The sequence below is a fragment of the Panthera tigris genome, chromosome B2 (genome assembly GCF_018350195.1).
Source record: "Panthera tigris isolate Pti1 chromosome B2, P.tigris_Pti1_mat1.1, whole genome shotgun sequence".
Classification (NCBI taxonomy): domain Eukaryota; kingdom Metazoa; phylum Chordata; class Mammalia; order Carnivora; family Felidae; genus Panthera; species Panthera tigris.
In genome coordinates this window covers 62,802,241-62,828,513 of record NC_056664.1, presented here as the reverse complement: position 1 = coordinate 62,828,513, position 26,273 = coordinate 62,802,241, and the positions used below count along the sequence as shown (strand labels likewise).

The following is a 26,273-nucleotide window of genomic DNA, read 5'->3' as shown; positions in this document are numbered from 1 at the left end:
TTATGGTTCAAGCTTCTACTTCTCACATCTTTTGTGAAGCTTTCCCTGGTTCCCTCGAAATGGCTTCATCTGTTCTTCATCTTCATCTACATACATACATCTAAAGATTGCAACTATATTCCACAATAGCTAATTGTTGACATATCTATCTTTGCAGACAGAAATAACACCAGGGATCATGTCTTTATTTATCCTTAAATCCTCAGTGCCTGGCACATAGTGAGTCTTCAGTGTCATTTAGGAATCAAATGAAATACTTTGTTAGAATTTCTTCATTCACTGCCATTAAAGCTGAATTGAGAAATAATAGGGAGAGTATATTATAAAATATTTTTTCTGTATACCTTGTAAGCAAAGGGAATTTTATACTCTTATCATGGGTAAATTAGAAGAGAGATAGAAATGTAAAGATAATAGGGAGGAATGCCTAATCCATATATCTATGAGCTTTGAGTCCCATAGAAAAAAAGAATGCCAAGAGTTGATTTGACTAATTTGTTCAATATAGTATGATGCTTTATGCCTTGGACATGGCCTTGAGGTCCAGGGGACAGTTAGAGAGAGGATCGCTGAACCCATGTCTTCACTCTCCAGAGCATACACACACACCCCACAGAGCCACAGAGCAACTCAGGCACCTGAGGACTGAGGTTAAGCAGCCATGAGTAAGGATTGGCTAGGGCCCAACAGAGTGGCATTTTCATGGAGAGGTCTCCCAACAAACACAGGGGTGACATGCAGAAACAAGGAGATTAGAACACAAGGATAAGAGTATACTTTCTTTTGAATATAAGCACATGTGCAAAACTCTTCGGGCTCCCCAAAATAACAAGATATGTTTTTAAGAGGGGACTGAGGTTCCATAGCTGTGCAGGTAGAATAGGAATCATCACAGTGTAGGCACTGATGTCAATATGACATCATTTGAACCGAACAGTAATGGGACCTGGGAACATTTGGATTATCTGAGCCAGAATGAGATTAGCACTACATGAAAAGTATACTGAACTACAAAAAAGAAGGAGGAGGAGGAGGAGGAGGAGGAGGAGGAGGAGGAGGAGGAGGAGAAGAGGAAGAAATTTTGCCTGAGGACATCAGTGAGGGGTGTATTTAGAAGGTTGAGCGTGTACTGAACTTTCTAGGATATGTAAGATTCAAATTGGCCAAAATGATGGGCAGAATATGACAGATAGAGAGAAACAGGTACAGAAAGGCAGTGTAGAGAGATACTTAGGTCAGACACATTCGAGACAGGGCAGTGGACACCAGCAACTTTGAAAGAAATCTCCACAGTGTTCAAGAAGACCTGGTCAGTGGGGTGCCTGGGTGGCTCAGTCAGTTAACCAACCAACTTCAGCTCAGGTCATGATCTTGCAGTTCCTGAGTTTGAGCCCCAAAATGGGCTCACTACTGTCAGCCTGTCAGTGCAGAGCCTGCTTCAGAGGCTCTGTCCCCCTCTCTCTGCCTCTCCCCCTGCTTGAGCCATCCTAAATATAAATAAATGTTAAAAAAAAAAAAAGAACTCCTGGTTAAATATGAGGGGGCTAAGGGATGTGTGAGGAAGTAAAAGTGGTCAGTAACATTATTCCTTTGGGAAGTTTGGGAGTGAAAGGGACTGTCAAGGGAAAAAGTTTCTAGAACAGCGAAGGATTAAGTATATATTTGTAGACTAAGAGGCCAGGATACTGTGGAGAGGGACATTGAAAACAGAAGAGCAAAGGAGATCATGGGTGGATCAAGGTATTAAAGGAGGCTGACAAGGAGAAGATTAAGAGCACAAGTGAAGGGGTTAACCTTTGAAACCAGGAGGGTCGCCTCTAGAAAGGACAGCTGAAGCAGAAAAATTCTGAAGTAGAGAGCAGAGGTTGAGATGGTTCAAATAAGAGGAATACCTTGGGTGCAAAAGATCTGGTCAATTCAATCTCATATTCAGCCAACCAGATGTGAATTCTACATGGCACTACCACACATGTCCGTATTAATTGAAATTTTCACTGAACTTGTGATTGTTTCTAAATTGCATGGATATAGCCATGGTGAGAGGAATGATTAAAGTCAATTATTTCAATATATTGCTTTTTAGCTTAAAATTATAAAAATTTCACCTAATCTGGAACAAATGTACTTTAAGAAATGTAAGTGTTAACTAAAATGAGGCAATAAGAGCACCTGGGTGGCTCAGTTGGCTGAGCATCTGACTTTGGCTCAGGTCATGATCTCATGGTTTATGAGTTCAAGCCCCATGTCAGGGCCAACAGCTCAGAGCCTGGAGCCTGCTTTGGATTCTGTGTCTCCCTCTCTTTCTGCCCATTCCCTGCCTCTCTCTCAAAAATAAATAAACGTTAAAAAATTTTTTTAATGAGGCAATAGACAAGGTGTACCAAGCTTATTTGAGTCACACAAAATAACATAAGCAGCTTTTGGCTAACCATGCTTATTTTCTGATTACCTTTCCTGGTTAAGTTGAAGGAATTGAAACGATAATAAATCAATGGTTTATTAGCCAACACAATTATTCTTCCTTGATGGACATACATTTCAAAGTTTATCATTGAAATCAAAATTGTACATCACTGATTCTCTGTCTCAGAATGAAGATTACACTATCCAATGTTATTTTATTAAACACAGATGGTTTGCTCAATCTACAAAAAAATCTGTCAAGTTCTTATAAAGTTATTCTTAAGCACTAGTATAACAAAACATCAGCATTACTATAGTCAATTCTCTGCCTAATTTATAAACTTAAGATCATGATTAAATTTAGGTTTACAGCCATTGTAAAAGCAATACATTTGCAACCACCTAAGGTTAATAACTAATTAATCCTCACAGCATTTTAATGGGTCACATAAGATTAATAGGACTTGAGGGACATGCTTATGTGCCTTCTTTCTTTTCTATACTCTGAGAACCTGCACTACACACTCCACAGATACATACTCACAGCCCCCATCCAAGCCAAAACTCTGCTGTCTCTAAGGAGATTAGATTTATTGAATAGAAAAATAAGTGAAGAAAGAAGAAGAATCAAATATATAATCTAACAATAGTAGATTAATCAATGCCTGTCAAATTAGCCCAAGTAATTACCAAAGTAAAACACCTTGATTTTATTACTTTATGATGACATTTGCATTATTATGACTTCTAAGTAGTATATTTAACTGGCACCTTACTATTCTCAAAGTAACTGCCATAAGGACATTTTAAGGTAAGATAATTTCATACAATTGGCCATAATAAAATAGGAAATAAGCTCTAAAGATATCCTATTGAACACCGTACCTATAGTCAGTAATAATACTCTGGACACTTAAAAATGTGTTAAGAGGGTAGATCTCATGTTAAATGTTCAAATGAAACATATGAACAAATGAAATGAAATAAAATAAAACAAAAATAAAATAGATATGAATGTTGTAGAATCTATACACATATGATCAATTACTGACATTTTTTACCTTTCCCCAAACAATATTGAATTATATGAAATCTGAAGGAGAAAAATCACAACTTTTTAAAATTTGATGATGATAATATTAAATGTTTCCAAAATTGGTAAATGGAAATACTAAACTGATAATATTTCATATTATATTACATTTTAGTAGCCATTTCTATACAAAGCAATTTGTTACTGGAATATATTAACATCCCTAAATTTGCTAGAAAAAAATAACATTGATTCTTAAGATAGGTTCTTGTGATGGAGATGTAAATATTTCCAGGCATCCTTAAAATCTGTCTAATCATACTCTTAAAATTCTGTTCTAGGGATGCCTGGATGGTTCAGTCAGTTAAGCATCTGACTCTTGATTTTGGCTCAGGTCATGATCTCACAGTTCATGGGATCAAGCCCCATGTGGTGTTTCGTACTGACAGCATGGGGCCTGCTTAAGATTCTCTCTTCCTCTCCCTCTACCCCTCCCCTTTCACTCTCTCTCAAAATAAATAAAATAACATTTTAAAAAATTCTGTTCTAATATATATAATTTGGCTATATTGTATGATTTAAAGAATTCAGTAATTGTGAACCTATAAGGCTTTTCTTTTCATCTTAAGAATATTGGACTTGGGCACCTGGGTGGCTCAGTTGGTTGAGTGCCCAACTTCAGCTCAGGTCATGATCTCACAATCTGTGAGTTTGAGCCCCATGTCAGGCTCTGTGCTAACAGCTCAGAGCCTGGAGCCTGCTTTGGATTCTGTGTCTTCCTCTCTCTCTGTCCCTCCTCCAATCACACTCTTTCTCTCTCTCTCTCAAAAATAAAAAATTTAAAAAAAATTTAAAAAAAAAAGAGTATCAGACTTAAAAGGCTTACCTCACATTTTTGGTATGGCAAACTACAATTGAGGAAATACATAAAACTTATGTGTAACAGTCATTCAATCTCATACTAACAGCTGGACAACTTTTTAATTAAGTCACTTTTCCTTACATGGGAAAGTTCTTATCTACAGAATGATAGGATGGCCCAAATGAAAACCCAAGGGACGTATAAATAATAATTCCCTATATTTTTATGGAATTGTGAAGTAATCCTCCTGAAACATTCAAAGATTAGAAGCTTCAGTGCGAGAGTTCTAAACATAGTTTTTAGAGCCACAGATTTTAACTGGTTTTGAGAGCTTGGAGAGGTCCCAAAGAGCAATAAAAATGAAAGATGAGTTAGAAAACCTGTCCTTATGAGGGAAAGACTGAAAAACAGCCTTGTGTGAGATGCTAAAGGAAGTTTGCCCTTTATGAGGAAATGGGTGGTACTGAGTCCCATGGCCCGTGCTTGATGATAGAAGGCAACACATCTCAGATCCTTGATCAAGGCAAGAGAAAAGTACAGTTTTTCCTTGTGCCATGTGTCTCTCCAGCAGGATCCAGAAGGCAAGACTAGACCCACATTCTTTCACCATTGTAATCTGAGAGCCTAGCAGAGTCCACAGTGAACTCAATAAATGCTTTTTGAATAAAAGAATGAGCTCCACTCTACCTCGTATTAATTACAGTGACTTATTGAATGCTACCTTTTATTCAACTGTTAGCAGAACAGAAACATTTCAGAAACCCCTAATACCTATGTAGTAAGCTACTGCTTTTACTTGTAATTGCTACAAGCTTTTAGTTGAAAAAACAAAACTTAATGACAAAAGTTTTAAATGATAATGTCTAATGCTACCGAAGATACTGGGTATTACACAGAAGGATAAAACAATGATGAAACATAATTAGAAGTATATATCAAGATCTCTAAAAATGAACTAGTAATTCCACTGAGAAAAATCAATCTTATGGAAATAATTCTAAACACAGAGAAAAATAACCTTCCTGGATGTTGTGATGTTATTTATAATGATAAAATCTGGAAGTAACATAAAGGTCCATGTAGAAAAGACATGAGCATAGGGTGAATCATTCAACACTAGCACAGACAAGGTATAAATCATGCTTTAATATACAAAACAGCTTTCCCCATACTTAGGATTGTTTCTAAGGGAACTGTTAAGGTTCAGAGAACTCAAATAACTCCTAACAAAAAAAACCTACCCATCTTCCAAATATATAATTTGGGGTTTCCTCCTTGTGGAGGATTATTATGTTTATAAAAACATAAAATGAAAATGAGAATAGCTCCTATGAGCTCTTTTTTTTCCACGTAAAGCTGTGAAAAGAAATAGCCCTTGTTTCCAGAGAGTAATCATCAATTTAATGAAACAGAGAGAGAGAAGATTCCTCTTCACTGGAGATTTATTTCTTTGTAACGAAAGCAAAGGGGACCATACATGTCGATTATGCCACTGTGTCTAGCCACACTATTCAAGCTCATAAAAACTTATTAATCTGTGTTGATTATTGTTTTTTCACACATAGCCCCATGTACCCGCATTCTTAGGAACTGGTTCAGTGGCAAAAGATATCAGCTCATAGGAATCATTCCAAATAAGAGACAACAGACTGGAAACACACATCAGCACTCCTGTCTCGCCTCTTTCACTAATGGATCATACCATTCTAATTGGCTGAATCTAATAATGGCCTCAGAATCCTTCTCAACACAGTATTCCAGATAGCCACTAGCTATCAATCATGGAACCTCAGAGATAAGGCTTTTTACCATCCTTGAAATCAACAAATCAGGGTAATTCACTTCCCTGGTACATTTGAAATCAGATGATTTCCTCATTGGCCAGTCAAAATAAGAGAGTGTTGCCCCTTCAGAATCAACAGTATGTGGGAATTCAACATTTATCAACCTTTCTAAAATATTCAACTGCTAAGACATTTTTATTTAGTTATTTGGGACATTTTTATTTAAAACATGTTTCTATAGAAACAACTAATGAAAGAACTGTATTATACCAAGAAAATAAGGTTCTCTGTAGTATATGCATGTTTTGTGTATGTTTTCTCTCAAAATTTCACCATTTTGCCCTTATAATTGCCAAAACACAATTTAAGATAATCAGAGTATGATCACCTGGGATATATAACTCTCAATATGTACAGAAATAATGAATTATTTCTTGTGCACAACCAAGGGTACTTGTTGTAGATACAAGAAGCCAAGGAAATGAATCTTTTAAAGCCCACAAATACTTTCATTTTCTATCCTAAGGAACACTGAGGAAATGGACACAAATTTAAAATAAAATCAAATGCATAAAGTCCCTCAAAGTTCCTTGAGCATGTATCACCATTAAGTGTACAATGTTTATTCGAAGGGCCCCTGCAAAAGTAGCCCTTGGGATTCCTGCATTAAGCCAGGCTCAAGGCACTGAGGGTGCCCAGTAAGTATCTGACCAACACATTCTTTCAATCTCTCCCCTCATGAATCTCACCTGGAAGATGACAGAACTATAAAAATAATCTCAGGCACAGAAAGAATCCTCATTTTCCACATAAAATAGCATCTGCCTTTTCCTATGCTGATTCTGCAAGGCAGCTTATTTACAAATACATAAATAGCTGCAACTTTACTCCAGTCTTATTGAAAAATCAAAATGGCATCATGCAAGAGAAGCATCCTAGCATACTTGGCTCAATGAGTGAAATGTAAATGGAGATGAGCCAAGCTACTTGACACTTGCTAGTCAGCTTAAGCAGATACCCTCCAGTTTCCTGTAGTGGAGGTCCCAGGGTTCTGCCTGTAGAGCCACGGAATTTACTTACATTGATAGCCCAGGGATCACACAATGATTTAGAGCTAAAGGTTGGAAAACAAATGTCAAGTTGTGGCTATATCTATTACCACACATATCAAAGGGGAATAACATTGCCTAAATGTGGCAGGAAATTTTCCAACGTAACTACTTAAAATCAGCTACATCTTCTTATATACAGTTCCAATGAATTTTAAAAAGTTTTCACTCCAATCCTTTAGCCACCTGGACAGAATTAGAGGAATTTAAATTGTCAGGAAGAAGGCAGGAGAGAAAATGCACTTTAATTTTTATAACAGAATTTTTTGCCTTTCTTAAATTCTTTAATTAAGGTTATCTACTAGTTTAAAATCATATATATATATATATTCATATATACGTTACATATTGACTTTATGTATCATATACATATGTGTGTGTACATATATATATATTCATATATATGTTACATATTGACTTTATGTATCATAAAGTCATGTATCATATACATGTGTGTGTATATATATACATATACACATTCATATATATGTTACATATTGACTTTTCTTTACTGGATATGAATACCTAAACATGGGACTGCTGTTCTCTGAGTGTTTAATGCCTGCATGTGAAGCCACCTAAAAGTCACCCATAACAGTACAGTCATATCTGCTGAAGTGCCCTGCCTGACGATCACCCATTATATCCCCCAATATCAGATCACTCCTTTCCTTAGCACTCTTATTTCTTACCAATTAATGAGCAGTTTAATTTTAAGGAACCATATCATTAAACTAAAATCATCTTAAGAATCACAAAATAGAAGGTTTTAACTTTTCTCAAGGAAAAAGTTAGCTAGGGACCTAGTTTAGACAGAGCATCCGAAGATAGGCAACAAGATAATTAATGCTATCCCCCTTTGAGAATCCAAATGCTAAGATTCTCAACAACCTTTTCTGGTAATTTAAATGTTAGGCTACTCATCAAGAAGTGAAAACATCTATGTATGTTTTCACACAAAAACATCTGTGTTGTATATTAAACCAGAGTTTTAATGCTTATTTCACTGCAGTGCATTCATAAACTGGAATGTTCATCTTGGACTCAAAGACTAAATATCATGATCATATATGCTATATCTGCCTTCCTGACGACTCAAGCTTTTTGAATTACTATGTGTCCATCCTCCAACTGTATGCAGACCATATGGGGAACTTTTATTGCCCTGTATAGTTGCTGACCAACTGTCAGTATTTAAATGGTACATAATACCTTTTTTTTTTTTTTAATCTCAGGTTTATCAGTAGAAAAAGAATAATAAAGATAAGAAAGAAAAAGTTCGGGAAATCAATTCTGAAATGAAATGTGTATCAAGACCATCTTATAATGATGTTATCATCTTACGTTATTATGTACGCTACACCTTATATAAAAGGAATACCTAAAGGCTAGGTTCTTTTGTTTTAATTTATCATGAAGCATAGTAAACGTAGAAAATAGTTACAATAAATATCAGCCTCTTGTCTTGAAATCTACACTGCGTCTTCTGTTTTAAGGTTCACATTTTAAAATTTAACTTTGGTTATATCTACTTTAAACATAAATAATACTTCTTCAAAATGGTTGTAATTACTATTCTGCAAAGACTATGCCTATATCTGTATGGGTGAATGGCATTTATAACCATAGGATAGGATCAGATTCCAAAGATTATTAAAAACAACAAATATACAAACAGCCCACTTACCACAGCATTCAAGTGAGTATGACACCATTGAGAAGATTTTTTTTTATTTTTTAAACAAATTATTTGAAATTTTCTTAGAAAATAGTTCATGTAATATTATTGAAATGTAAAGAAAAATTTACTTACATGGTATCTCTAAAAAGAAATGCACTTCCCAATTTGAAACAGGTTTTATCACCTTCACAAAATGCACGTCTCAGAGAAAAGCTCTCTCCTAGGTCAAAACCTATAAAATGTAACAAATGATTTAATCCAGCAGTTTTGTTAAAATTAGGAAACTCACAGAGATATTGATTTTTAAATAGGATTTTTTGTCGTCCTTATCTATAGACTGATTTATTTCAAATAACACCCTGTTGTTTGGGCTCAGCAAAATTTCTTGATTTCATTTTTCTCCTTTTAGGCTACAGAAGTATAAAATATGTTGCAAAAGACTCAAATGTTAATTTTCTTTGACTTAGGAATTATCTTAAGAAAATAATCATAGTAGCTCATTGTAGCAGCTCTGATGTCTAAGACAGGAAATTAGTTAACTAAAAAATATTACAGAGGCGCCTGGGTGGCTCAGTTGGTTAAGTGTCCGACTTCGGCTCAGGTCATGATCTCACAGTTCGTGAGTTCGAGCCCCGCGTCGGGCTCTGTGCTGACAGCTCAGAGCCTGGAGCCTGCTTCACATTCTGTGTCTCCCTCTCTCTCTGCCCCTTCCCTGCTCATGCTCTGTCTCTCTCTGTTTCAAAAATAAATAAACATTAAAAAAAATATTACAGCAATTTAATTGAAATTTAAGCAGTCCTGTTTAAAAAAAAAAAAAATCATGCCTTAGAAGAATATATACTGATGTGGGTAAATGCTTTGATTTCAAATTCAAAACATGTATCATGATTATGTATGTGTGTGAGAGAGAGGGAGAGAGGGAGTGAGGGAGAGAGAGGAAAGGAAGACAGAGCAAGGAAGATAGGAATGTTATACCAAAATAGGAATCATGGCTGTATTTGGGTAGTGAGATCTTTTATTACTAAATTTTCTTTTCTTTTTTCAAAATTTCTACAATGGATACAACTTCTATGATTTTAAATAACTTTTTTTTCTCCAAGAAATTGAGTTGTTGTTAGTTAATATAGTACTCTGATCTTTTTTTCTACATCATTTATCTTCCTTCTTTTTATTTTCTTATACTGATGTTACCAGCCTAAATTATAATGTCAAAGAATCACTTGTGATAAACTCCACATGTGCTGATAATTTTATACAAAATGCTTCTTTGCAAAGGATGATAAAGCTCACCTGAAACTTCAAGTTTATCTCTGTTGTCCTGTGGAAACTGATGTCCCTCTGTTCTCAGTACAGGACACTGTTTTTCTATTAAAAAAAAATTGAAGATTTGCACTGCATTTGTCATCAATTTTTTTCAATAAGTTTGAATCAGACAATACAACTAGAAACTTAAGATAAAATGAAAATAATAAGCAATTTTGTTAAATTTCTATAGATTGGGGATAAGAATATTACCCCCCTCAGAGTATCTGTGAGTTTGTGAGGGTTACATGTGGCTGGTGCAGAGTGAATGCTTGTGTTAGCTATCATTACTACTACTGCTATATTACTCTAATTTTCTAATTGTTGCTATACACTTTTGACATTAGGAAATCAGCTTTAACATCATTAAAATTTCATATGCAAAATATATTCTAATATTAAAACAAATGAACTGCTACTATATTTGAACACAAATTTGATTCAACTTTTCTTGTCAGGTGATACTACACTTTAGAGAAGGGGACTACTATGGACTGAATGTGTCCCCCCAAAATACATATGTTGAAGCTTTGATCCCCAATGAGGTATTATTTAGAGGTGAAGCTTTTGGGAGGTAATTAGGTTTGGACGAGGTCATACGAGTAGAGCTCTCATGATGGAGCTGGCGTCCTTAGGGGATGGAGAAACAATATCTCCTCCTTTCTCTGCACCATATAAGGACACCAGGAAGGGGGCCCTCACCAGCATCTGGCCATGTTGGAACCCTGACCTGAAGTTTCCCAGCCTCCAGAACTGTGTGAAATTAATGTCTATTCTTTAAGCCACCCAACCTAGGACATTCCTAGAACAGCTTGAATTGACTAAAGCAGCAACACAGATGGAAATTATCACAATAAAATTACAAAGCAAAGACATCTGCCATACAAAAGTGGCCTATACTTTTAAAAATTAGATAAAATCATTGAGAAAGTACTAATTATGTGCTAAGGCACCTAATGAAACTTAAAAAATAAAAGGTAAAATTAGTCTCTACTTACAGCGAATGCATACATTCAATACTACCACAACACCTTAATAAAGTAATATATATGCATGCATTAGCTTTTTGTTGTCTGGGATATGCTTAAATCTAATTCAGGCTAGATTCTATGAAGGTTAGAGTCAATTGTGAGAAAAATGCAGCAAATTTTTAGAATATCCCAAGGTAACTATATAACTGGACAGATATTCTAAAAATAATTAATTAACTATTATGGCATCACACAATCACATTCTTAATTCTCCAAGTCTAAAATCCTGGTTGAGTTTATTGACCTAAAAGTGTTTTTTTTTAAATACAATGTATTGTCAAATTGGCTGCCATACAACACCCAGTGAGGGAGATAAACTGCTTAAAACTAAATTGCTTTCTTGCTCTCTGGAAAGTGGAAAGTACTGAATCTCAGTTCAACTGCTCAGCTCCTCAGCCCTTCATTTAACAAATGTATCATGAACTTCAGGGGTGGTGACAGAGCATCATCTAAATATATTTAACTAAAAGAATGAATCAGATTCTAAATAGTGCTGTCACTTAATCAGATTTAAAAACTGCAATACAAACACGTGAAACTGTAGTACTGAATAATCTCAGAGATTACTTAGCTACTTTGGAAATTCCTATTTCAGAAATATTAACATGATTGCAGATCTGAATAGATAGTAAAATTGGATATTTTGTAAACTTTACCAAATTTTTTAATCTGAATTCATAGTCATTTTTATAAAAACCAAGCATCTCCTCAAGATCTCTGTACTGAAAACTAGAGAACAGTGCTGAGGGAGATTTAAGTCCTAAATAACTGAAAGGTTAAACCAAGTATTTACACTGGAAGACTCAATATTGCTAAGATGTCAATTGTCAGTTTTATCTCTAGAATCAGTATAATACCAAAGGGTTGTGTGGGTGAGCATATGTGTGTGTGTGCAAGAAACTGACAAGCTGATTCTCGAATTTATATGGAACAGCAAGAAAACTAGAATAGTTAAGACAAAATTGAAGAACAAGCCAGACAATTACACTATCAGATACCAGAAATTTCTATAATGTGGTATTGGGACACATATAAAGAGATCAAGGGAACAGGGTAGAGTCCAAAACAGACCCGAGAACATGTGGTCTTCTTATTTACCACAAAGGTGCCACTGTAATTCAGTGGGAAAAGGATTGTTTTTCCAATAAATGTTTCTGGGTCCACTGGATCTTCATATAGAAAAACACTAAACCTTGATCCTTACCTCACACCATGCAGAGAAATTAATTACAGATGATATTAGACCTAAATGTGAAATGTAAAACAATAAAGGGCTACAGAAAGACATAAGATCTTCACAAACTTGGAGTAGTAAAGATTTCATAAGGGGACACCGAAAGCACCAATTACAAAAGATTGATAAATTGGAATTCATTAAAATTAAAATATTTATCAAAGGACATTAAAAGAGTGAAAAGGAGCCACAGACTATTGCAATATGTCTATCCAATAACATATCATAACCAGAATAAACAAGAACTCCCATAAATCAAGAAAAAAAGACTAAAAACTGTTTCGAAAACTCACAAAAAATCTAAATACTTCACAAAAGTGAAGATCCACGTTCCCAACCTACATGTGAAAATGTGCTCAACATCATTCGTAATCTAGGAAATGCAAAGTAGGACCATGATCAGATCCCACTAAATGGCTAAAAATTAAAGAACTGACAGCACCAAGTTTTGATGAGAATGTGGAGCAAAAGAACTCCCCCACATGGTTTGTGAGAGTGGAAATCAATGCAACCACTTCAGAAAACTGACAGTGTTCACCAAAGCTAAATACACATGCACTCTTTGACTTAGAAATTCAATGGCCCAAGAAAAATGAGCATAAAAAAATGAGTGTAAATATCCCTTTTAGAAGAGAATATTCATTTGTAGCATTACTCATAATAAGATAAAAATGGAAACCCAAATGTTCACTGACAAGGGAATAAATGAATAAATTGTGGTTATATACAATGAAAAATTGTATAGCAATAAAAAAGAATAAACTTCTGACACATGCAACAACTTGAATGCATCTGACAGATACAGTATTAAGTAAAAAGAATACCATTCCCAAAAGAATACAGACTGTATAATCTCATTTATATGAAGTTCAAAAGACTGTACAACTAACTAATCTACATCAGAGTACTGGCTACCTTGGTGGGATATTACCTGAAAGAAGAAAGCCTTCTGGGGTTCTGGAAACATTCTATAATTTGGTCTGAGGGGCAGTTACACAGATGTCTAAATGTGTATGTAAAAAATTCACTGCACTATGCATCTAAGATTGACGCTTTGTATGTGTAGTACCTCATCAACATGAGGAAAACAGCATGTCTGTAAGAAACTAAGCTAAAAATGATTCCTGAAAAACAAAACTGAAATTCTAATCAAATTTTTATAGTGACTTTGAATGACTATATGACTGTAATAAATGAGATTAACTTTAAATTCTCCACAACATATGTAGGGAAAGCCCAACAGATGATTGACAAAACAAATCTCATGACAGCAGAAAGGGAGTTTCTACTATGATACTTTCATCTTAAGGGGTCTGTTGGCCTACTACCAACTTGGAAACAATACATTTCTGTCTTAAATTCTTCCAAAGACTTAATGAACATATGATGATGTCAAAGTAATAAACCTGTCACTTTGAAATGAATGGAATTCAACATTTCCAGCAATATTCATGAAAGTAAGTCTCCACTAAAACCTTTAGTTTATGAAAATCAAATGTAGCTTCACATATTTAGAGCATGTGCTTTATTGTGAAAACCTGAACAAAATAAAGGAAAACTAAATGTTAATTATTTGGGGGTAAGATTCAAGGTGCCATCATCTGAATGCATGAGTCTTAGGGATCCGTTGCATACAAATGGCAAAGCAGTAGATGTGGCTCTCACAAGTTGGCTGTATTATTTTCTATAAATATTGACACATATATTTTAAAATAAAGTAAAGCACACTTTTTGAGTGAATGTGCATATACCTTAAAGAACAACTGATAAGATCCAAATGTCATCCCAACAGGTAGACAGAGAAGAATCATTGCAGCAGTGTCACTGCAAAGGCTCTCTGGAATGTTCCAAAAGTAATTACTACTAAAATTTCACCATGAAACATGCACTACTTGGGGACCCTTAATCGACAGACCTTTTGAAGAGCAAATGCAAAGGTTTTTGACAAATTCATTCTAAGATATTGTTAGTGATTATCAGACCCACCTTCCTCCTGAACTGGCTTGAAGGACCTGGGCAGCTCACGGGGTCAGAAGGATATTCAAAGGAGGGCGTCTAGGTCTCATATGGGTAGATTATCTAGATTTTACCTTGATTATGTACCAAAAAAATACATACTTTTAAAAAAATATTTTACTCTTGTATCTCTCTAAAAATTAGAATCCTGAGGACCTAAGAACAAATTATTCATGAAAAGTTAGACAACTTTGCCCCAGATCACCTAGTGACTCAATGGCGAAGTTGAAATAAAACCCATTTCCTATAAGAAATAGGTTCTTTCCTAAGAAGTCAGACAACTTTTTCTCTGTATTAAACACTGCTTCCTAAAACCACATTCTAAACAAAGTAAGAGTATCTATGACACTCTATTCTTTAGTAGAAATGCATTTTGTTCAGGCTCTCAGTTTCAAGGGTGCTTTAAAAAAAATCCCTTGTTCCCTTAATCTCTAAATCCTTATACTGTGTTCCTACCTGCTGGCTGAGCCTTCCATTATATTGCTAAGTATTCTCTTTGAGATTAGTTCACCTGTTTTTTGAAACCTATATTTCCTATCATTGTTCTGGTACTCATTTTCTATACCCATTCACACAAAAATCTTTAGTTTAATATAGTATTCGCTGAAGACATGTTGAGTTCCGCTTTCTCACTTTTTTTTTCTTACTATTCACTGAAGGCATGTTGAATTACTTCTTTATCCTCTCAAACAACTAAGAAGCCTAGCTGGTTAAAACCCATTCTTTTAGTTTTTCTTTTTTTTTCGGCTGATTTAATACCTGGAAGATTTGTGTGTGTTGCTGATGTTCATACTGCAAACAGACTAGTCACTCTCCATGGCCACAAAGGCCTCTGGCCTTTGGGAAAAGCCAGGAGGCAAGGTTATTACTTATGCACTACAAAGACAAAAAGAACAGTCAACATTGGAGGCATGATGAAAAATAAATATAAATGCATTCTGTTACACTTCTTACAATGTGTTAAAGATTCTTAATATTAAGCTATTTATATACTACCTTACTGATGGCAAAGAAAGAAAATATATAATTTTTCTAGTGGAAATATAAGTTATATTTTAACTTTGCTAAAGTGCACGTTTCCACACATTTGTATTTAAATAACAATGTATTTAAGGTATAATATGACATCACAATATTCACCTAACTGTCAATTATAGAAGTCTTTAGGGAAGACATGTTACTCAAAGATATACTTTCATAAGCCTACCTGTTCACATTTCTGGGAAGAGTCCTCTAGGGCAAGGGTCAACCATCTCCCAAGAAGTCTCACAGGGCAGTATTTATTGCTTTGGTGAATTTACTAGATCCCAAGGTCTAGCCTTTGATCTCGCAAAGTTAGAAATCAGATTTTAGGGGGCACCTGGGTGGCTCAGTCGGTTAAGTGTCCGACTTCGGCCCAGGTCATGATCTCATGGTTCGAGGATTTTAACCCCGTGTCAGGGTCTGTGCTGGCAGCTCAGAGCCTGGAGCCTGCTTCGGATTCCTTGACTCCCTCCCTCTCTGCCCCTCCCCCGCTCACACTCTGTCTCTCTTTGCAATGAATAAATGTTAAAAAAAAAGAAAAAAAGAAATCAGATTTTGGTAACATACGGAGCACAGATGCATTTCTCAGTAGCAAATGTGCCTTCACCTTCTCCTCCTCATTCACCTGATTACAGTCTCCTAGTCTTTCTTGTTATTTCTGCCACCTGCCAAGCAGGTGGGACCTTCCTTCCTTGGGACCTTGGTATATGCTTCTTTCCAGGTGTTCACATCCCTCAGTCTCTCACAACTTTCATGTTTCTGCTTAAATGTCCCTTCATGAGGGCAGCCTTCCCTGCCCACCCTATACATAATAAACAACCTCTCCTCCCTTCATATCATGTAAGATTGCCAAATACAGAAGGAAAACAAAACAGGATACTCATTAAATTTGAATGTCAGATAAATAACAAAGATATTTTTAGTATAGGTATATTCCATGCAATGTTTGGGACATACTTACACTTAAAAAATTCATTATTTATCTAAACTTCAGATTTAACACAGCGTCCTATATTTTGTCCGGCAACCCTGCTCACATGCTAATACTCAGTGAGGCCAGGTATGATGGTAGCATGGATTAAAGAGGTGACAGTGGAAGATGAAAACAGGGGGAGTAATTGAGATGCAAGAATCAACATAACCTGATAAAGGACTGAATGTAGGGAGGAAGGGGAATTGGTTTACTTAGCTGTCTGGGTAAAAATTTAGTTTTTGTAAATGAGTCCTGCTTGAGGAAGAAAAGATTTGTCAATGAATAAATTAATCTGTGGTGGAAGAGAGAAGGAGTTAGAAAGCTTAAGTTGGGGGCGCCTGGGTGGCTCAGTCAGTTAAGCATCCAACTCCTGATTTTGGCTCAGCTCGTGATCTTGAGGTTCGTGAGTTCAAACTCCGTGCTCTCAGCATGGAGCCTGGTTGGGATTCTCATTCTCTCTCTCTCTCTCTCTCTCTCTCTCTCTCTCTCTCTCTCTCTCTCCTTCCCTCCCTCCCTCCCCTGCTTCCCCCCCCACACACACACACACTCTCTCTCTCTCAAAATAAATAAATGAACTTAAAAGAAAGAAATGTTAAGTTGGAAGTGCCATTAAGAAATTCAAATTGTTAAGTTATTGATAGATAGAAATACAGGCATGGAACTCAAAACAGAGGTCTAGTGTGTGAAGTAAATTTGGGAGTACTAGAATATAAATCACATTTAAAGCCATGAGGACGGAAGAGATTACACGCAGAATGAGTTGAGAAGAAAAGATGGGAAAGGACTACCTCCTGAGAAATCTCAACATTTCTCTCCCTCGTCCATTTTTCTTGCTTTATTTTTCCTATTTCTTCATATCTTCAGAAGTACACATTCAATACATTATGGAGCTATTATTACCTGTAAAATCACAATTAAAATCTGTCTAGCTGCATAGATGTTCTATTTATCACTCTTCTTTTCTAACATGCGTTAAAGAAAATTGTTTTCTTTACTTTTAGTAACAAAACCTATAACACAGCATTTGCCTCAAGATTAGAGTCTGGAACGTGAAAAGTAGCAATTTACCCAAGAGACAGAATTGGTTTCTTTTCTTTTCATAAATAGAGCAAAGAAGACCTTTAGGTGTTTCACACTTTTTCTAAAAAAGACTAAAACAGACTTCCCGTTGGACTGCAGGGGAAGCAGTCCTTTTTATTTTATTGTTACAGGTTGCCCGCAGGCCCCTGTACATTTCCTACTTTGACAATATCTTTGAAAAGGATTACAGAGTGTCCCAGGTTTGGAGAAAAACACTGGTTAATAAATAGTAGGTAAAGATCGAGGGACCAGAATATAACAAAAATAATATGGAAAAGTGACCAAACATGAAAACAAAAAAAGTGAGAACACAGCTATTTTAACAGAAAAGTCACAAAAGATCACAAAATCCTTATAGCATCTTGTGGGTTTGTCGTCGTTGTTGTTGTTTTTATTTTTTTATTTTTTTTTTTAACGTTTATTTATTTTTGAGACAGAGAGAGACAGAGCATGAATGGGGGAGGGTCAGAGAGAGGGAGACACAGAATCTGAAACAGGCTCCAGGCTCTGAGCTGTCAGCACAGAGCCCGACGCAGGGCTCGAACTCAAGGACCACGAGATCATGACCTGAGGCGAAGTCGGCTGCTTAACCGACTGAGCCACCTAGGCGCCCCTTGTTGTTGCTTTTAAAACAAAGCTGTTCCTCCAAAGAATACCTGGTTAGGACCTATAATATTTATTTATAATTGTGAAACTTTCCTCCACTTTAAAAATTTAGGAGGTACATAGCATATTTGTCAGTTACATGGCACCACATTGAACATGAGGAATTCTTAAAAACACAAAACTCTCCATACGATAGCACACTTTCCACTCTTGAGTTTAAGAGTGCAGTGTGTTTCAATTAATAAAAGCCAAATTTCAGAATAACAGTTTTTCCTTATAATTGATAGTAAACTAGCTTTAAAAGGTATATGTGTATGGTCTAGGGCCTAAGTTTATAATCAATTCCATCTAGACACTTAACATGAAGTTTTACCATAAGTAAAAGAAATGGCATTCTATCATCTCTCCTTTTATCAAGTCTGGTTTGTTTTTTGTTTTGTTTTGTTTTGTTTTGTGGGTATGTTTTTTTGCTGCATTTCCTTACTCTGGTCTTCTGTTTTTATTATTTTTGATGATAACTCAGTACTTGGCCTTAGACCAGATTTAGGAAAGTAAAAGAAAAAGAGGAAACTTTAATTACATAAACATAATACATAAACTTCTATCACAGTGGAAAGTTTTAAGAAAATTTAATGCAGATTTTAAGATCTATACAATGTATGTTTTTAATACAATTCTCTTCTCTTTAATATGATTCTCTTTTGACAACTGAGCTAAAACTGCCACATTCAAATTATTTATCTACAATATGAAAATATATAAATATGCCTTAACTCATAATATCAATGTAATAGTAAAACTGATAAAAGAATAAGAAATAACTGAATTCTTAATGGCTTCAAGATTTTAAAATTCAAGTTGTATTGCATCTTTCCATATTACTCTTGAATTCTATCCCAACTGGAACTATATTCCAAGTATCATTAAATATACTATAGAGTTAAAATAAAGCAATTAAAAGACTCAATTTATCCTTCGTATATTTAGGTTTAACAGTAGACTGTTGACAACTTCACAGACTCCAAAGTTGAAACCCTAGCCTCTCCCTCAGATTTGTTATATTTTATTTTTAGATGTAATCACTTCCCTCCGGTAAATGGTTAGTGACCACACACACAGGTCTGCACATGAGGAAACTAAAAAGGGAACCTTGCACTGTGAATCAGAGACACAAGACACAAGAGCCCCCTGTCAGGCCATGCCCAGCGTGTCATATTCTTCAATAATCCTTATGACAGTGCTGTGCAAACATTTTCAGTTAATTCAAATGATACCTGAAGTTAAGCAATTGCCATGGCATGTTCAGTATGTGTTGCTTCAGGAGCACCTTCTACCAAACAGCCTGATAAAAATCAACTCTTAATTTTTGTCTGTATTACTTTCTCTCAGTGCTTCATGTTATGTGAATCTTGTTAAGAGTTCAGATTAATTCTGAATTCACACTCCTTAGGAAAATCTTTCAGAAAGATAACTTTGGTAAAGTTAATTGGACCAGAATATATGCATTTTAGTAGTCCTACATACAATAAATAGAACCTGATTAAAGAATTGCAATACCATGGGGCACCTGGGTGGCTCAGTCGGTTAAGTGTCCGACTTCGGCTCAGGTCATGATCTTGTGGTTCATGGGTTCGAGCCCTGCATTGGGCTTTGTGCTGGTGGCTCAGAGTCTGGAGCCTGCTTCGGTTTGTGTCTCCCTCTCTCTGTGCCCCAACTCCCACTCGTGCTCTGTCTCTGTCTCTCTCTCTCTCTCAAAAATAAATAAACATTAAAAAAATTAAAAAGAAAATAATTGTGATACGAAAGCTGCAAAAGCAAAACATTCAGGGGAATTCCAAAATGGGGAAGTTTCAGTAGTGTAAAATGATTAAGTTCTAATGTTGCTGCACAACATTGTGCCTATAGTTAACAATACTGAATTATATATACACTTAGATATTTCTTCAGAGGGTAGATGCCATGTTGGGTTCCTACCATGGTTTTTTAACTTAAAAAAGTTACTAAAGGAAAAAATAACAAAAAATAAATAAAATAAAATAAAATAAAATAAAATAAAATAAAATAAAATAAAATAAAATAAAATAAAGAAAACCTGGTAGGTAAGATGCAAGATAACCAGCTAAAAAAGAAAAAAAAAAAGACAAAAATGTCGGTTAATACTCCCACAGGTGAGTATTTCTACAAGTGTTTTCCTTAGACATATCATATTAGATTCACGTGGGGAGTCTGTTAAAGAAATTAATTGCTGAATCCCACCCCAGCCTGTCTTGCATAATGGCAATCTCAGAGTGGGATTTAGGAATCAATACCCCAGATGATTCTTGGTCAAACTAAAACTGGAAATTGATTTATTGTAGATCCTTCAAATCATTATTATTGTTAAAAGCATTGATTATGCACTAGCATGTCCCTAAAACTGTGTCCATCTCAACCAAAGATTCATTTTCCTTTCTAATCAAAGAAGTCTTATCCTCTCCTTTTAAGTTGCAAATCACATTACCTACTAATGCTTCTTAAAAGGAGGGAACAAACAAAATAACTAAAATTAACAACTCAGGCAACAGCAGATGTTGGCGAGGGTGCAGAGAAAGAGGAATCCTTTTGCACTGCTGGTGGGAATGAAAACTGGTGCAGCCACTCTGAAAAACAGTATGGAGCTTCCTCAAAAAATTAAAAATAGAACTACCCTACGACCCAGCAATTGCACTATTAGGCATTTATCCAAGGGATACAGGTGTGCTGTTTCGAAGGGACACATGCACCCCCATGTTTATAGCAGCACTATCAACAATAGCCAAAGTATAGAAAGAGCCCAAATGTCCATCGATGGATGAATGGATAAAGAAGATGTGATATACATATACAATGGAGTATTACCCAGCAATCAAAAGGAATGAAATCTTGCCATTTGCAACTACATGGATGGAACTGGAGGGTATTATGCTAAGTGAAATTAGTGAGTCAGAGAAAGACAAAAATCATATGACTTCACTCATATGAGGACTTTAAGAGACAAAACAGATGGACATAAGGGAAGGAAAACAAAAATAATATAAAAACAGGGAGGGGGACAAAACAAAAGAGAGTCATAAATATGGAGAACAAACTGAGGGTTGTTGGAGGGGTTGTGGTAGGGGGATGGGCTAAATGGGTAAGGGCCATTAAGGAATCTACTGAAATCATTGCTTCATTATATACTAACTAATTTGGATGTATATTTTAAAAAATAAAAAATAAAGTTAAATAAAAAAAAAGAAGAAGATGTGGTACATAGATACAATGGAATATTACTTGTCAATCAAAAAGAATGAAATCTTGCCATTACCAATAACATGGATAGAACTAGAGTGTGCTATGTTAAGCAAAATTAGTCACAGAAAGACAAATTTCATATGACTTCACTCATATGTGGAATTTAAGATACAAAACAAATGAACATAAGGGAGGGAAGCAAAAATAATATAAAAATAGGCAGAGGGACAAAACATAAGAGACTCTTAAATACAGAGAACAAACTGAGGGTTGCTGGAGGGATCTTGAGTGAGGGGATGGGCTAAATAGGCAAGGGGCATTGAGCAGGGCACTTGCTGGGATGAGCACTGGGTGTTATATGTAGGTGATGAGTCACTGGATTCTACTCCTGAAATCATTATTGAATTATATGCTAACTAACTTGGATATAAATTTAAAAAAAAAAGGAGAGGACATAAAGAAATTAAGAGTCAAAACATCATCAGAGTGAACGCCCCTTGCCCTATGGACTTCCTTTTGCCATGAGTCACTTCTGATTTATTTCTCACTGAGGAAGGAAAGTGTTTTCCCCCAAAAAAGCATGACAGCCTCAGGATATCATTGATACGGTGGCAGAATATTCAAACTTTCATGTGGATTATTAGGAAATGCACCTCCTGACGAATTAATATAAAAATCACAAAGACTGGGACGCCTGGGTGGCTCAGTCAGTCAAGCGTCTGACTTCAGCTCAGGTAATGATCTCGCAGTCTGTGAGTTTGAGCCCCGCATCAGGCTCTGTGCTGACAGCTCAGAGCCTGGAGCCTGCTCCCAATTCTGTGTCTTCCTCTCTCTCTGTCCCTCCCCTGCTCAGTCTCTCTCTCTCTCTCTCTCTCTCTCTCTCTCTCTCTCTCTCTCTCTCTCTCCCTCTCAAAAATAAATTTAAAAAATTTTTAAAAAATCACAAAGACTTACATAACACTAAGAGATTAAGATTTGTTATATCTTAGACTGTTTTTATGTGTGCTTCAAACTCAGAAGTCTCTACTAGAGCGTGTTTATACCCCTTAGCAATACTTCTTAAAGATATAGTCAAAATAGTAGGCACAATAAGACTCATAGTTTCAGAATGCATCATCATATGTGACCACCGTCAGAATACATTATATGTGATCCTTTGCGTAGGAGAGTTGAAGTGTCTCTTTGCTTAGCAAATGGCTTCTCTAGTGTGTCTAGTTTGACTTAAAAGTACATCTAAATCAGTAGTGTATACATACTCAAAGTTCAAGAAAAGTTTTCCAAATTAGGCATGTAATTATTTTTAAAAATCAGAGATGAGAGTAAATGTTTCAAACTGCCTTCAAGCCCTTTGGAAATATTTGTGAAGGTGATATTTAATAACTGCAAATAAATATCTATTTAGTGCTAAGTGCTCTAACAACTGTTCATCTTTTGTACATTTCATCTGAGATACTATAAAACTTACTTAAACTACATTTCCTTTTATATCTCCTAGTTTTCACTTTTCCCTAATTAAGATTAGACATGTCCCTGGTTAATCCTAATTAGTGATAAACATATGTACTTCTAACTTACGACAAGGGGTAAAAGAAGAAAAGTACATGCAGAGAATCACACACATATATTTATATTAGTAAATATCAATGAAAGGAAGGAAAGGCTATTTAGACTAATATAATATGGGAAAATGAGGTGATTTTAGAAATTCTCAATGTGCAAAATTAAAGGTCAATGGGAAAAAAGAATGAATTTATTTTGTACTTGTAGATTTAATCTATGGCCTCCTTAACCCCAACAATTTACTTCGATGAGTTTTAAAAATAACTTGAAGACTATAAATAACATTTGGTGACTGGACAAAAGAGGTGGCCTGGATACCTGACTTGTCCCTGACCGTCACGGAAGTGGAAGCAGGAAGCAGAAGCATTGCCATCCAGAGCCAAAGTTTCCAAGAGCCAGCATGCCTCATTGTGCCTCGAAACCATGTGAACAAGTGGCTGCAGGTCTGCAACAAAACAAAATACTGGAATTGAGCTTACAATTCCTTTCATCATTATCTCTAGAAAATCCTCATCACCAAAGAGAACACAATAGATTTTTACACTACATAGAATTATATAATTGGATATATGATTATATATGTAGTTATACATAATTTATCAATATACACCTTAGTGTGTATTAAAAAGTTTCAAAAATATTTTCAGATTACTTCCTAATTATCAATGTCCACACAGCCTCTTATAACTTAAATTTTCTCTTCTTTTCATGTGTTTTTTAAAGCTATACCACTTTAAAATGATTTTATGTATGCAATTTAGAAATATAGACATATATATACACATATATATATACACACACACATATATGCATACACATATATATGTGTGTGTATATATATATGTATATATATAAATGTGTGTATATATATATATATATATATATATATATATATATATTTCTAAATCCTGGTAAAATACACCTAACATAAAATCTAAAATCTTCATCACTTTTAGGTAGAATTAAGTACCATCATATTATTGTGTAATCATCACTATCATCCATAATTTCTCATCTTGCAAAACTGAGACTCTATAACTATTGAACATTAACTCCCCATTTCTCCCTCCCCAATCCTTGGCAACTACCACTCTACTTTCTGACTCTATGAATTTGATTACTCTAGGTAACTCATATAAGTGGAATCATACAGTATTTATCCTTTTGTGACTTCATTTCATTTAGCATAATATCCTTAAAGTTCATTCATGTTGAAGCATATGTCAGAATTTCCTTCCTTTTTATTTTAATTTTTTAAGTTTATTTATTTTGAGAGAGAGAGAGAGAGAGGGAGAGAGAGAGCGAGAGAATCCCAAGCAAGCTCTGCTCAGCATGGAGCCAATGCAAACTAGATCCCACAACAGTAAGATCATGACCTGAATTGATATCAAGAGTCCAGTGGCTAACAGACAGCCACCCAGGAGACCCCAAAATTTCCTTCCTTTTTTAAAGCTGAATAATATTGCACTGTATATATATTCCATGTTTTGTTTATCCAGTCATCCACTGATGTATACTTGGGTTGCTCCTGCCTTTTGGCTAATGTGAATAATGTTACTATGAACATGAATGTACAAATACCTGTCCAAACCCTGCTGTCAATTCTTTTAGGTACATACCCAGAAATGGGATTGCTGGATCATATGATAATTCTATTTTTAATTTTCTTAAGAACCAACATACTGTTTGCCATACCAGCTACACCATTTTATATTCCCACAAACAATGCACAACAGTTCCAAATTCTCTCCATCCTCATCAACCTTATTATTATTTTTTTAATAGCAACCATCCTAATGGGTATGAGAGGGTATCTCATTATGTTTTTGATTTTCATTTCCCTAAGGATTAGTGATGTTGAAGGTCTTTTCATATGCTTATTTCCATTTGTATATCTTCTCTAGAGAAATGCCTATTAAATCCTTTCCCCATTTTATAATCTGGCTATTGTTGAATTGTAGGAGTTCTTTATATATTCTGGATATTAGTCCCTTTCAGACATATGATTTGCCCATATTTTCCTCCTTGTTGTGGGTTACCTCTTCACTCTCTTGATTGTGTCCTTTGCTACAAAGAAATTTACTTTTATGTCATCCAATTTACCTATTGTTCTTGTCACCTGTTCTTTTGGTGTCATCTACAATGGATTTATATTTTTACAATATAATCTTATTATTCACAATTCTATTTTCTCTTCTATATATTAGTGTTACACATTTTGTCTTAACTGATGTTACATTTTCTATAAACATAACTATGTTGTTACTGGGAGGAATAATCACTGCTACTGGAGTGATTACTATAGATACATGTGAAAAGCAATCTTTCCTTATGTTTAAAGAAAAGAATGGATATATATAATTCCTGCCTGAGCCTACCACTGGCATCATATTTAACATTAATGTGTTATCATCCATAACCATTTGTTTTTCTAAATATAGACTACTACTTTATAGGTATTACAGTAAAAGATTTAGTAAACAGAATCCCGAAAATGGAAAACTTAAATAGTATGCAAATTAATTTTTATAGTGAAATAACATGAAAATAAACTGTAAGTAAAAATATAACAGCTCCTTCAGTGTATTTAACAACTGCAGTATTATTAGAATAGCTATTCTAAGACTTCTAAATATGCAAATAATATTGAATCATTTATTTGCCATCATTTAAATTTTATTCAAGAGTCAAATATAAAAGAATCCATCACACCAATGTCTAAATGTTGTCAGTACACACTCTAGAAAAAAACTAAAGTTATCATCTTTGGTATTCAGCATGTGCCAAATACTCTAAGATCAGCACTTTAAAATTAATTCAAGATTTTAGATATTTCTGGATGAATAGCTAGAAGTAGCAATTGCAACACTAAAATCGTGTGTGGTTCTAAATATCAAACAGCTGGTTTTATGCCTTATTTCTTTTAAACTCTTTCATCTAGATATAGTCTTAATCCTCATATGACTTTGCAAACTTATCCTATTATTTCAGTTAGTAGTTGTTAAAGCAATTAATTCTATTTCAAATAAATGAACTCAAAAATACTAATTTAATTATCAGAGATCCTTGATTTTTTTATTTTTAACCACAAATTTTTTTATCTTCTAGACATTTTTGTTACTTAAAGGGATTTCAATTACTAACACATAGACAAGAATAAAAGAAGTTTTACACTACTATAGTCATTAAATATTCAATAAAAAATTACCATGCAAATAATCTTCAGGTACATATGAATTAAATCAGAAAATTTTACCAAATATTTAAGCAGAAATTATCACTGACCTTTCATTTAAAAAATTTTTCAGAGAATAGACCAAGAGA

At 34.9% G+C, this 26,273-nt stretch overlaps 1 protein-coding gene across 8 annotated transcripts in view; it reads right to left on the bottom strand.

Annotated features, from left to right (window-relative positions):
• Window positions 1-26,273, bottom strand: part of COL19A1 (collagen type XIX alpha 1 chain) — a 394,980-nt gene that overhangs the window by 359,060 nt on the left and 9,647 nt on the right. For all 8 annotated transcript variants that reach the window (XM_042986625.1, XM_042986628.1, XM_042986630.1 and 5 more), the window contains 3 exons: window positions 23,268-23,394; window positions 10,163-10,237; window positions 9,005-9,104 (listed from right to left, as the gene is read on the bottom strand). In XM_042986625.1, the coding sequence (XP_042842559.1) occupies window positions 9,005-9,104; window positions 10,163-10,237; window positions 23,268-23,358 (266 nt within the window). In that variant the 5' untranslated portion in view covers window positions 23,359-23,394. The remainder of the gene's footprint in view (window positions 1-9,004; window positions 9,105-10,162; window positions 10,238-23,267; window positions 23,395-26,273) is intronic.